General features: G+C 42.2%; 1 protein-coding gene across 4 annotated transcripts in view; it reads left to right on the forward strand.

Moving 5' to 3' along the window:
* Positions 1-2018: 2018 nt before the first annotated feature.
* LOC118372940 (cytohesin-3) overlaps positions 2019-13898 on the forward strand; it is a 49516-nt gene continuing 37636 nt past the window's right edge. The window contains exon 1 of one of the 4 annotated variants that reach the window (XM_035758988.2): positions 2019-2371. In XM_035758988.2, coding sequence (XP_035614881.1) covers positions 2353-2371 — 19 coding nt within the window. In that variant the 5' untranslated portion in view covers positions 2019-2352. Of the gene's footprint in view, positions 2372-2671; positions 2991-3122; positions 3238-3822; positions 4059-13898 lie in introns of those variants that run through there. The other 3 variants (XM_035758990.2, XM_035758991.2, XM_035758989.2) reach the window with 3 other exon arrangements.

The following is a 13898-nucleotide window of genomic DNA, read 5'->3' on the forward strand; positions in this document are numbered from 1 at the left end:
GAACCTAACATTCTCCAGAGAAATGGGAAAGAACAGTTTGATCCTGATATCCAACACTAAGAGCAATTCAATATTAATGTCATACAGAATGCCATTTCATTATGCGATTGGCAAATTTAAATTATATTCCTCCAGACAGATTCATATTAATGTCATTATCACCATTAAATGATAGCTTAAGCTTGTTGCACAAAACAGAGACTCTTTATCTTACATCTGTGAATTTAAAAAAAAGTTTTGGAATAGATGGAGTAAAAATCTATATGTTTTATACAGGATAGTATACGCTACATTTTTATATATACAGGGCCTTCGGAAAGTATTCAGACCCCTTGACTTTTTCCACATTTTGTTATGTTACAGCCTTATTCTAAAAAAGGATTACATAAAAAATGTTCCACGGCAATCTACACACAATAACCCATAATGACAAAGTGAAAACAGGCTTTTAGAAATGTTTGCAAATGTATTACAATAAAAAACAGAAATAGCTTATTTATTATGTGACTTTGCTATGAGACTCGAAATTGAACAGGTGCATCCTGTTTCCATTGATCATCCTTGAGATGTTTCTACAACTTAATTGGATTCCACCTGTGGTAAATTCAATTGATTGGACATGGTTTGGAAAGGCACACATTGTCTATATAAGGTCACACAGTTGACAGTGCATGTCAGAGGAAAAACCAATCTATGAGGTTGAAGGAATTGTCTGTAGCGTCAGGATTGTGTTGAGGCACAGATCTGGGGAAGTGTACCAAAAACTTTCTGCAGCATTGAAAGTCCCCAATAACACAGTGGTCTCGTCATTCTTAAATGGAAGAAGTTTGGAACCACCAAGACTCTTCCTAGAGCTGGCAGCCCATCCAAACTGCGCAATCGGGGGAAAAGGGCCCTGGTCAGGGAGGTGACCAAGAACCCGATGGTCACTCTGACAGAGCTCCAAAGTTCCTCTGTGGAGATGGGAGAACCTTCCAGAAGGACAACCATCTCTGCAGCACTCCACCAATCAGGCCTTTATGGTAGAGTGGTCAGACAGAAGCCACTCCGCAGTAAAAAGGCTCATGACAGCCCGCTTGGAGTGTGCCCTAAGGCACCTAAAGACTCTCAGACCATGAGAAACAAGTTTCTCTGGTCTGATGAAACCAAGATTGAATTCTTTAGCCCGAATGCAAAGCATCCAGTCTGGAGGAAACTTGGCACCATCCCCATGGTGAAGCATGGTGGTGGCAGCATCATGCCGTGGGGATGTTTTTCAGCAGCATGGATGGCAGCATCATGCTGCGGGGTCGAGGCAGGATCGAGGCAGGATCGAGGAAAAGATGACCGGAGCAAAGTACAGAGAGATCCTTGATGAAAATCTGCTCCAGAATGCTCAGGACCTCAGACTGGGGAGAAGCTTCACCTTCCAACAGGACAACGACCCTAAGCACACAACCCTTTGGGACAAGTCTCTGAATGTTCTTGAGTGGCTCAGCGAGAGCCCAGACTTGAACCCAATCTAACATCTCTGGAGAGACCTGAAAATAGCTGTGCAGCAATGCTACCCATCCAACCTGACAGAGCTTGAGAAGATCTGTAGAGAGGAATTGGAGAAGCTCCCCAAATACAGGTGTGCCAAGCTTGTAGCGTCATACCCAAGAAGACTCAAGGCTGTAATCGCTGCCGAAGGTTCTTCAACAAAGTACCCAGTACAGGTTCTGAATACTTATGTGAATGTGATATTTTATTATTATTATTATTATTTTTTGGAAATTTGGAAACATTTCTAAAAACGTGTTTTTGCTTTGTCATTATGGGCTATTGTGTAGATTGAGGGGGAAACGATGTAATCAATTTTAGAATAAGCCTGTAACGTAACAAAATGTGGAAAAAGTCAAGGGGTCTGAATAATTTCCGAATTCACTGTGCAGGCTCCTTGGAATTAATTAAACATTTGTATGAAGGGAGGGGTTGTCTGTCAACCCCAAGGCGGAGCGAAGGGATGACGTATGGTAAACGTTGCCATCGCAGAGTAAAGAATCCGCTATCCTTTGCATCGCTTTGGAGTAACCAGGATCATCGAGAGGGTTCTGTAGTGGCAGGATAGCTATTCTCGTTGGATTAAATACATCAAATTCTTTGACATTTTTATTACACATAATACATAGATGTTTATTTGGTGGCAGCATATATTTCTCATGTAGGGATTTTGTCATTGACACATGCCGCTGTTGCATTTCTGCACAGCTCAGCTCTATGTGTGAGCCGTCGGTCTGTCATTGAAGTATCTACAGTTTATAGCCAGTAATAAAACACATCTTCCTTGACCCACCGATCTGATTTCTGGACTCTCATCATTGCATTCAAGAGATGGACGAAGAATATCAAAGTAAGACTCACGATGATTCACTCACCGTCTCTCTCTCTCTGTTTCATGGTAATTTGCTTTGGTGTGTGGATGGACTGATATAGGTTATGCGCCGTAAAGCATGAGTCAATGAATAGTTGTAACCACTGCATGCATTTAATCAGAAATGTATTTGTTTCCCTCTAACAGTAAGGTATTAAGAAATGCAATGGTATTTTGTCAACTGTTGTCATAAATGGGTGTAAATATAGGTAGGGTAAAAATAGCCTTTGATCATGACTCCGTTCCATTCCATTACACTTATTAAGTCACTGGGCGAAGGCGGCTTCTGAAGTGGGGCATTTTGTTAATTATGATCCCAGACTCTGAACATTTAACATGCATTGCTTGCAGTACGGTTTTGGAAGCATAAGGACCGTATCTTTTATTTCAGCGAGAAATCGTAAAAAAAAGGTAAATTGATACACACCTTTGTACGGTTAGTGTTCCCACAAGGCCATATATCCACGCTACAGTGCTTGTTTGCTGAAGACAGACTGAAGACAAGAGGCGAACACCTGTGTGTAAACTTAACTCTGGAAGTGTAGTTTCATCGGATGGAAGCACCCATAGTTGTATGGATCTGTGCAAAACTGCTACAGTAAGTGTATAGATTTTTTATTGTAATGATTCTTCTCGCGGTTGAAAGGGCCATATGTTTTGAAAGCCGTGCTGCAAGCGATTATTGACGATTTTGTAAACGTTAACGCAGGATCGGGATTGTAGATCACATGAGGCAGTCGTGAGCGAAGCTAATGGCGGAAAACTGAAGGGAGAAGGCAGTATGCTGCCTGGAGTTTGAGAGGTCTAGTGGAGGATGGTTACTGGACACATTTCTTAATCATCAAGTGAGACAACAAGTGATATGTATCCATCAAATAGGAGGGCATATACATAGAGTACACAGAACATTAAGAACACCCGCTATTTTCATAAGACTGACCAGGTGAAAGCTATGATCACTTGTAAGGGGGATGCGCAACTCTATTAGGAAGGTGTTAAGTTTGCTATACTCAGCATATTAATTGAACTCGGTGTGGTGAATGCGTAAAAACGCATGCAGCAATGTGCTTCGTCGTCAATATGTCTGTTGCGCTGACTTTCTTTGAAGTTCGTGCCGGAGCTTTAAGCTAGGCTTATCTTTCCATTACAAAGCAGTTCTATTGAAAAGGCTGCTCAATGCCCTGGACGGGTGAAAATATCAGATAAACGTCTTTTTCAACAGGAAAGTCGACTTTTTCGGCTGGAAGGCTTTCAAAACAGGCTCATTCATTAGAACCTTCAGTGACACCTGTTCCGAATGGATTGATTCAAATGACAGTGCTAAACCACAGCCTGTGGTATTCAATGCTGCTTGCATGATGCGAAAGAAGAGACAACCCAAGGCAGGGGGCGAAGGTCATGTATTGTAAACATTTGTCTTGAGAAGAAAAGCAGGATATCTGTTGGGGTTAAAATGGGAGAGTTTAGCAGACGCTGAAGAGGGGACCCTCTACATGTCTCACTGGTCCATCCTGTTGCTGTAGCGTTAACCCTTTTCACGCTCTACATAACCCTTGTCGAAACCTAATTGCCTATTTAAATTAAAGTTTCAATATTTTTCAACTTCATATTAATGATCTCCAGGACCGGCCCAACATCAACCTACTGAATGTGAAGATGGCGAAAGGTGAGTGTTTCCAATGATATCATCGGTGTGTATCGTGATTGTAGACATTGCCTACTAATTGGTTGAGATCATTGGAAACACTTATCTTCCTCTTGTTTTTTACTGCAGAACATAGAAACGTGCCATTTTCACATATGTTGAAGTGGTGCTGGAGATGATGAATATAAAAGGACATTTCACAATTGTTCTTCAAGGTTATGTTTCCGCCCTTCAGTGAATTGGAGTGCTGTTCAACCGCTCATTCACCATTAGATTTACTCGCCATAGATTTGTATTCCTATTGGTCTGTATGTGTGTATACACTCAAACTCAATGGACAGAAGAGGAAAGATTTAAAGGGATGCGTAACAATGGCTTGTTAACGTAAAACTTGGTCTTTAGGGAAGCAGTATCTACATGTACAATTACAAGCCTTTGTCACAGCATCATATAAGGACATTGCCAACGCCAGTCATTTCCATTGTTCCCTCTGGTTTTTAGGTTTTACAGCTTTATATTTATTTATAATTTATGCACGATCATGCTTAAATAACTAAGCTCACACTTTGCCTATGCGGCAGTAGTCAAATTAATTTATTCAAATGTTTCCATAGATAAAGGGAATATCTGTAAAGCACAGAGTAGTCTTTGGACATAGGAAGACACTGGATGACGGGGGGTAGCGGCATGGCGACGGGGGGTAGCGGCATGGCGACGGGGGGTAGCGGCATGGCGACGGGGGGTAGCGGCATGGCGACCGGGGGTAGTGGCATGGCGACGGGGGGTAGCAGAACAAAGAGGCTTGATGTCCTGTGTTCACACTGGGAAGATCAGTGCATGGAAACGATTACATGTTGTACTGCATGAATTAAAACAACAGTATAGATGTAACACACGCACATTGTACACAGACACACAAAGTCAATGCATTTATGCTGGCTGGCTAAATTTACCCCAGCTAATCACGTACAACAGCGCTGGTTAAAATGCTTTTTAAATTCAAGCCAAACCTCTTCAACTGAAATTAGTGCAGTGCAGAGTGTAATGTCATGGAGCTGCACTGCGCAGCATATGGTCAAAATTGGGGCATAATTTGTTTTCCATCAGTTGACTGCCTGGCTGCTAGCTAGTAATGGGGGGGGGGATTAGGCCATGGTGTAGGATTAGGCCATGGTGTAGGATTAGGCCATTTTCTTATATGGGCTGATAATGGGCATGCATACTGCCTCATGCATAGAACACACACACACACACACACACACACACACAGAAACTATGGCAGTGAGTAGAGTAGAATATGGAATTAATTACTGCGTGTTTACTCCTGCTTCTCTACACTTGGTGCAATCCTCTGTTCTGTTTACATGCCACAAGACAGATGTCTGCTCTCATGTGACACAGACCCTAACTCCCAAGTGTTTTATGGCACCAAGTCTATTTATAGACGTGTAGTTAGGCTAGTAGAGTTAAAGCAGAAGTGGAAAGACGAGAACCCACTACAATATAGAGCTACAAATTGGCCAGCACTCGCTTGATGCTGTTTTATTTTTTATTTTTTGAGCCTCTAGTTCCTCTGCAGGGACACTTTCAGCTTTGCCTTTATCAGGGGGATAGAAGGAAAGTGCTCTGTTTGAATGGTGTTTTTACTAAGTGCTGTGTGTCTTGACAGTATTTTCTGTCAGGATCCTGATAACTTTAGTGACTCCCTCTCTCTCAACACACTTTTCCCTAACTGACTGTGAGAAACACTAAGTGGGAAACTGCTTTCCTTCTATGCTCTATGGCCTGAAAATGTATGTGTTTATTCTTTGGGTGATAGTTTGAGGTGTTGAGGGTCAGTTGACTCTGTCAAAAGGCTTTTCTTATCAGAAATTGGCAACTTGACAGAACTGCCCGGTGCGATTTAGTTTAGTAAGTTATTACTTTACCCCTTTATGTTGAATTCATGGCCATTTATGAATCTCACCCTCTGGGCAAGGAAACATGTTCTTTGAGAAGAACATCAATACAAACTGCTTGAGTCTTTGGGGTGATGAAGTTTCATATGAATCCAGACATTAGTGGTTTCCTGCCCTGAGTCTACAGAACAGAGTTGGCCAGCAGTCTTTGTTGTGGCGGTAGGGTGAGTGGTGTGGGAGGACTTCCTAATGGAAGTCATTATTGCCATGCTGTGGGCAGCTGGTCTGTAGCTTTAACCCTGCCTGGAGGACCTTCTGGCTGGCACAAAGTATCTGGTTGCTACAGCCATAGGCTAATGGCTACAACAGATACAGCCATTCAGCTAACTAGCCCATCTACTCAGCTGTTTCTCTCTTTCTCTCTCTGCCCTTCTGGTTTGTTAGAGTAACTCCTGTTTTCTTTACCATCCTGTGTCTTACGGTCTTCCTTCCACACTGTATCTTTAAGAAGACAAACATTTCTTCTTTGAGGGCCATCTGATACATTTTATATTTAAAGCCACAAAGGTGTTGATTTGATTCTTTTGAGATTACCAAAATGAGAATAACTTTTCTTTTTCATCCTTAAAATAGCCTTTTCAGGTCCTCCCACCATCTTGCCTTATTCAACAGCTTAACAGGAGATTTAGAAACATTATTATGCTAATTTGGACCATTTAATATGGAGTTTTATTGTATTGTGGGACAACATTGAAGGATTAGGCTAGACAGTAGACACACACTCTCCTTAAGGGGAGAGTAATCAATGGCACTGCAGACTTGGTTTAAAGAGGGATTGAGAGGGTCTCATAAAGTGTCCCAGTACTGCTGCCTTATCTGTCGAGAAACACCATGTATGGAATTGATTATGGGAAATACTGTTTCATTGCAATGGAAGAGAGGGTAGACTAGCACGTACAACTGTCTGGAAGGGTTGGCATGTACTACAGAATTTTTGTTTGGGTGCAGTATATTGCCCCGACTGTATGAGTTATAAAATGAGGAGAACGAGACCGGGATGGAGTAGAGTAGAAAATACACTACCGTCCAAAAGTTTGGGGTCACTTTCGAAATGTTCTGGTTTTTGAAAGAAAAGTTGTTGTCCATTTAAAATAACATCAAATTGATCGGAAATGCATCAAATTGATCAGAAATACATCAAATTGATCAGAAATACAATGTAGACATTTGTAAATGACTATAGTAGCTGGAAACGGCTGATTTTAATGACTATAATTATTTTTCTTTAAAAAAAAGGAATATCTACATACTGTAGGTGTACAGAGGCCCATTATCAGCAACCATCACTCCCGCGTTCCAATGACACATTGTTAGCTAATCCAAGTTTATAATGTTAAAAGGCTAATTGATCATTAGAAAACCCTTTTGCAATTATGTTAGCACAGCTGAAAACTGTTGTCCTGCTTAAAGAAGCAATACAACTGGCCTTAATTCAGCTAGTTGAGTGTCTGGAGCGTCAGCATTTGTGGGTTCGACAGGCTCAAAATGGCCAGAAACGAATAACTTTCTTCTGAAACTCCCCAGTCTATTCTTGTTCTGAGAAATTAAGGCTATTCCATGCTAGAAATTGCCAAGAAACTGAAGATTTCATACAACGCTGTGTACTACTCCCTTCACAGAACAGCCCAAACTGGCTCTCACCAGAATAGAAAGAGGAGTGCGGGGCCCCGGTGCACAACTGAGCAAGAGGACAAGTACATTAGTGTCTAGTTTGAAAAACAGACACCTCACAAGTCCTCAACTGGCAGCTTCATTAAATAGTACCAGCAAACACCAGTCTCAACGTCGACAGTGAAGAGGCGACTCCGGGATGCTGTAGAAGGAAAAGAGGGAAGGAGAAATATCAAAAGAAATGGAGACCTCACTTTCCTTGAGTAATATGCATCTTATTTCACTACTAGTAGGGGAACTAAATTGAAGCAGATCCAGTATTAAGGAGATGGCGAGCGGCTACATAGATGCTGGAGGCTACAGGGTTTGTGTTTCTTGGCCATGCTAGGTAAGTGCTGCTCTCTGGAGCCCTCAACCCTGAGAAGACAAGAATGGAATTCACATTCTAAAAGGAGGAGGTGTGCTGTGCTTGTATTTTCAGGGATTCTAAAAGGTGTGTTTTTAGCTACTAACTACACTATGTACAGATTATGTAAAGATTTTTACAAACATCCACCCTAACTACACAATATATACAGATGTCGATGTAGGTGTTCGGTGACTGTTATTTTGAAGTGGCCTGTGTGTCTAGTCTTTTAAGCCTGCAGCAGGTCAGCCAAAGACAATGTTACTCTGCCTGGTAAGACAAGACAAGCAACAACATCCTGGACCTCCAGGCAGCAATCGCCAGCCAGGGGTTCGTATTCGGTCTTCTCAGTCACTCAACCCCCATCCAGCCCTCTGATTAGAAGTGGGTGCCAGAAACTGGCACCATTATGAATGCTCTGGCAGCAGGCTTATGGTCGTGGAGATAAGACCCCCAGCACATCAAATCCAATTCTTACATCATAGAGGTGACCCTGAGCAGATGTTGGATATAAGGGGACATGACGTCCGGACAGACCAGGACAGAGGGACCACCCAGACGGATGCATCACCCCCTAGTAGGGGTCCGCTCCCGAAAACAGCAGATTAAAACTATGTAATCCGTGGATGACAGTTTAGTTTAACCCCTCAGTACTAGATCTTAGATCTCTTCTGAGTCCTGACCCACAGAGGCTGCTAAACCCCAAGATATTACCCCCCCAAAATCTTTGCTGTCCTCTCACGCAATGATGTGAGCTATTACTGTAAAATAATGGAATAGGGATCACACTCACAATTCACTTTATCTGGATCCACAAAGCAGTGAGGCGCAACATTCCCAACTATTGAAAAGTTCATACAGATGCCAGATCTTACGATCATGAAAAGAAACCCCTTTAAATTAGCTGCACTGACTAACATACAGACACTCATCATAACCCCTTGGCTTGTTCTGTACTAATCATTCCCCACATTCTGGTGCCTTGACATACTGCCAGGTCACATCACCGAACCGCTAAACAAGACTACAGATGTTTGTTACTGTGTCCATGTTATCACTGCCAACAACTCCTCTGTGTGTATATATCACACTTCCACTGGGGTCTTCAGCCCCATGGTCAGATTGGGATTAAGAGCTGTGGGGGTTAAAGCCAGCTGGCAGCACCATTGTGCATGTGTCTGTATGCATGTCAGTGTACACTGACATATACTATCCTCAGACTCCTCTGACTTCCAGAATCCACCCGTATCACCTATAAATGATCAAGAAATCTATCAAACATATTGGTTAAATCAGATGTGGTCAGAGAGAAGAGGCATTCATAGAACATCCTTTTAACTTAGTATGCCCTCAGACTTCTAGGACCTATGAGATAAGGCCATGTAGAACTTGCACTACTAATAGAGTTATTTATATGTTAGTGTTCTTGTAATAAGATGTATATTGGAAAAACATTCTGCATCTTAAAAGTACGCCTCGGAGAACATAAATCCACTATCAGACATCAAGATATCACCTCGCCAGTTGCGAGACACTTTATAGAACAAAATCCGTATATTAATGAATTGCTTTGGATCTAAAAAGTTAATCCACCAGGCAGGATGTGATTACGACAACAAATGACTTAAAAGAGAAGCCATGTAGGTAGATCAATTAATTTCTGTATCTCCACATGGTGTGAACACAGAACTAGACTTCACCTCCTCCTTTTATAAGGCCACATTTAGGCTGTTATACAAGAACACTGTCCATACCAGATTTTGCATATCATTGATGAGTCAGTCCAACTATTTATGAACGACTGTGCCTGATGTCCTTTTTTGGTAAGCTATCTCAGGAATTGATATAATTTATCCAAATGAGGAGACACCTAAGCCAATTGATTCATGAATTGCTCTTCGTGCCCACTCCCACACCCTATAATTCTGTATTTCTTTGTGACTAAATTGTAGACCAGAAAAGCCACATTCCTGATTAAAAGTACCTGCTGTCTTCAGTTGTTCTTTATAAATGCTGTTTTGAATTCAAAGAAAATTGCACTTACACACTGAAGAAGACTGCAAAGCTGAAACGTCGGTGTACGCGATCCCTGATGCAGTGGGGAAAAACCAATAATAATGAAATCAGCTTTATGCAACATGTTTTTGATTGCGGACCCATTCCACCTTATGTTTGGGTGACGGGGTTTTCTCATGCCCCAACACAGTAACAGACCAGACTGTGACCATTACCCAGTTTAGCTCTTAACATGGGAAGTTGGCTCATGTACAGTCCGTAAGTGAGAATGGGATTTGGTCTAAGTCCCACTCAGTTCCACTGGTCAAGCTGGGATGAGTGGGGGTTTTAGTGTCACTAAGGGTCTGATTTATGATTTACTACACTGTCCAGTCCAAAAAGTGGCAAGAATGTGATGAAATGTACACTTTTGGGTTGATTTAACATAATGTTTTGAGGGGGGCTTTCTGCCCCCAAATGTATCATCATCCCATCTGAGATTATGTTTGGTGCTCAGTCAGAATTTGTTTCTGTGTCATCAGTTACCCTAGTGGCAGAGGGAGGGTAGTGAACAGTTGGTCATTTTTGTGTGTGAGGACCTCATTGTTGGGATTTTGAAATTTTTTTTTGGGGGGGTAAATGAGGCTCTGCTCTGTGGTGCACATGTTGAAATATATTTTGCCCCCTGCTTTGCACCCACCCAACCCAAGCCATCGCTCCACACACTGGAGTAGATCTCATTCACTGTGTAGCTCTTTCAGTGGTACTCAGATGAAACTCAAATGAAATCCAATTCAGATACAACTTTGACATACCTGTGGCAGCTAGACCGTGCAGAAGATGAAGAGACATGAACCGATAAAAGGACAACCGGTTTGTTGATAAAGGAACCATTCAGTTGTTGTGACCATCAGGGCTCTGGACCCTGCTAGTGTCACAGTTGTTGTGACTGTCAGAGATCTGGACCCTGCTAGTGTCACAGTTGTTGTGACTGTCAGAGATCTGGACCCTGCTAGTGTCACAGTTGTTGTGACTGTCAGAGATCTGGACCCTGCTAGTGTCACAGTTGTTGTGACTGTCAGAGATCTGGACCCTGCTAGTGTCACAGTTGTTGTGACTGTCAGAGATCTGGACCCTGCTAGTGTCACAGTTGTTGTGACTGTCAGAGATCTGGACCCTGCTAGTGTCAGTTGTTGTGACTGTCAGAGATCTGGACCCTGCTAGTGTCACAGTTGTTGTGACTGTCAGAGATCTGGACCCTGCTAGTGTCAGTTGTTGTGACTGTCAGAGATCTGGACCCTGCTAGTGTGTCAGTTGTTGTGACTGTCAGAGATCTGGACCCTGCTAGTGTCAGTTGTTGTGACTGTCAGAGATCTGGACCCTGCTAGTGTCAGTTGTTGTGACTGTCAGAGATCTGGACGATGCCAGTTAAAAAAGAAAAGGACTCCTCTGTCTGTCGACTGGAGACAACTAAACTCATTCTTTGGCTGAGCCGGAGGGCAGTTGTCAGGAGGGATTGAATTAGAAATATAATTTGTAGACCCCTATTGTCATGTTTAATGTCCACTACCACTGGACTAGAAGGGTCCATTTTATTACCCATTTAAATGTACCTTCCTGACCTTTTGCCTTGCTTGTTGATCTGATAAATGAAGGTGTGTTTTGTAGGGTGACGTAATGGTCAGAGCAGATGTGATGTAGGGAGGCTTCTGAAGGCAGCTCAGCCTCTCATCTAGCCTGGTTAAACCAAACTGAATGCTGTACTCGCATGGTCTGCTCAGTCTGTAGCATTCAGTCTGGTTTAACCAGGCTATATCCGATTCACTGTCTCATTAACATCCACGATGAATTCGATCAGTCAGAGATGAGTCTTCCCAGACGGTCATATTAACCTGAATACAGACCTCCTCAGGCCTCAGACAAAACCAGACTACATTCTCTCCATGCAGAATGTCATCCATCCAACAAGCAAATGATGAGAAATAACATGAGTCTAAAATATTTGCGGTTAAAGGCAATAATGAAATTTGCATTGGATGATCCACATTATGATCAAAATAGACACGAGTGGGTTTCTGGGGAAACAGATTTCCTGTGATCTTGGGAACAGTAAGACACATACAGTAGAGTGGTGAAATGGAACATGTCATTTCTATCATAGATAACATTGTGCCGCTTCAAATGTCTAATTTCTCAATTGAGCGCTGCCTGCTGTGTGTCAACTTGAAACTTAAATGGAAACAAATTGCATCAGTCACAGTTCCAGTAGGTTGTATAACCGAAGAGGTTAACCCTGAGGTTAGCCAGCTAATTAATGGCTCTATTTTGATGTTGAACTCCAGTCAGTGATTATTGTCGCTCTACTTCCCTTCTGTTGTCATACAGCAGCACGTAGTCTACTATCATGGACCAGAAGGAAGTCCCTTTACTGTCTGTCACACTCCCTGAAAAGCAGAACCCTTTACCCCCATCCAGCCCGGACACAGGACTACATATGCTAGTTAGGAACAGTCATTTAGACGTTTCACAGGCTTTTGTGTTATTGTTATTAATATCGCGGCGGCAATCACTGTTTGGACCCCTTAGCCGTGTACAACCTCGTGCCAAATGAGTTCGAGGCCTCTCTTGAGCTAGGCTTCCTGGTGCACTTTTAAATGGCAAGACATTGCTTAAATTCTGTCTAAAGGGAAGCTCTGAAGTAAAGACTGTATGTTTCCACAGCTCGTATATGCAGAGGCTTGGCTGTGATATCAGGCTTGTCATGTTCCTGCTTTATGAAGAGGCTACACGCACACTAAATATCTGCCTCTCAGCTGGGTTAATGAAGTCGGATCACAGAGACCCCTCTCTGGTAGTTACACACACAGTGAGATATGTTTCACTCCAGCTCTAAGCCCCTGGGCGGGTAGAGTTGAGGGCGAAGGTTGCGTTAATGAAAAAAGATAAATGAATCTGGATTGGTTTTATTAATAGAATATACCCCCGCGCATTTATAAAGGGTTGGAAAACACTTTCATGTGGAATAATTAAGACTGTTAGCCTTTTTTCCCACTAATTAAGACGTATTAGATTTTATTATTTCATATTGTTGCTTTGTCCATAAGGAAACTGCCAGTAAGCATTTAGTTGGATGGTGAATACCATGTGTATCCTGTACATACGACTAATAAAACTGTAAACTTGTATCTTTGATGCGTGTGACTCTGATAAACTGAGTGAAATGGTTATAGTACTGAAGCAGAGTTAATTAGTGTAACGGTCATCATACTGTGTAGCAGGCTTAGTTAGTGTAACAGTCATCATACTGTGCAGCAGGCTTAGTTAGTTAGTGTAACTGTCATCATACTGTGTAGCAGGCTTAGTTAGTTAGTGTAACTGTCATCATACTGTGTAGCAGGCTTAGTTAGTTAGTGTAACGGTCATCATACTGTGTAGCAGGCTTAGTTAGTGTAACGGTCATCATACTGTGTAGCAGGCTTAGTTAGTATAACTTATGTTACTGTAGCAGGCTTAGTTAGTATAACGGTTATGCTACTGTAGCAGGCTCAGTTAATTAGTTAGTGTAATGGTTATGTTACTGTAGCAGGCTCAGTTAGTATAACGGTTATGCTACTGTAGCAGGCTTAGTTAATTAGTTAGTATAACGGTTATATTACTGTAGCAAGCTTAGTTAGTGTAACAGTCATCATACTGTGCAGCAGGTTTAGTTAGTTAGTGTAACAGTCATCATACTGTGCAGCAGGTTTAGTTAGTTAGTGTAACAGTCATCATACTGTGCAGCAGGTTTAGTTAGTTAGTGTAACAGTCATCGTACTGTAGCAGGCTTAGTTAGTTAGTGTAACAGTCATCGTACTGTAACGGTTGATAGTTAGTGAAATGGTCATCGTACTG

Source organism: Oncorhynchus keta, chromosome 2 (assembly GCF_023373465.1).
Source record: "Oncorhynchus keta strain PuntledgeMale-10-30-2019 chromosome 2, Oket_V2, whole genome shotgun sequence".
Classification (NCBI taxonomy): Eukaryota; Metazoa; Chordata; class Actinopteri; order Salmoniformes; family Salmonidae; genus Oncorhynchus; species Oncorhynchus keta.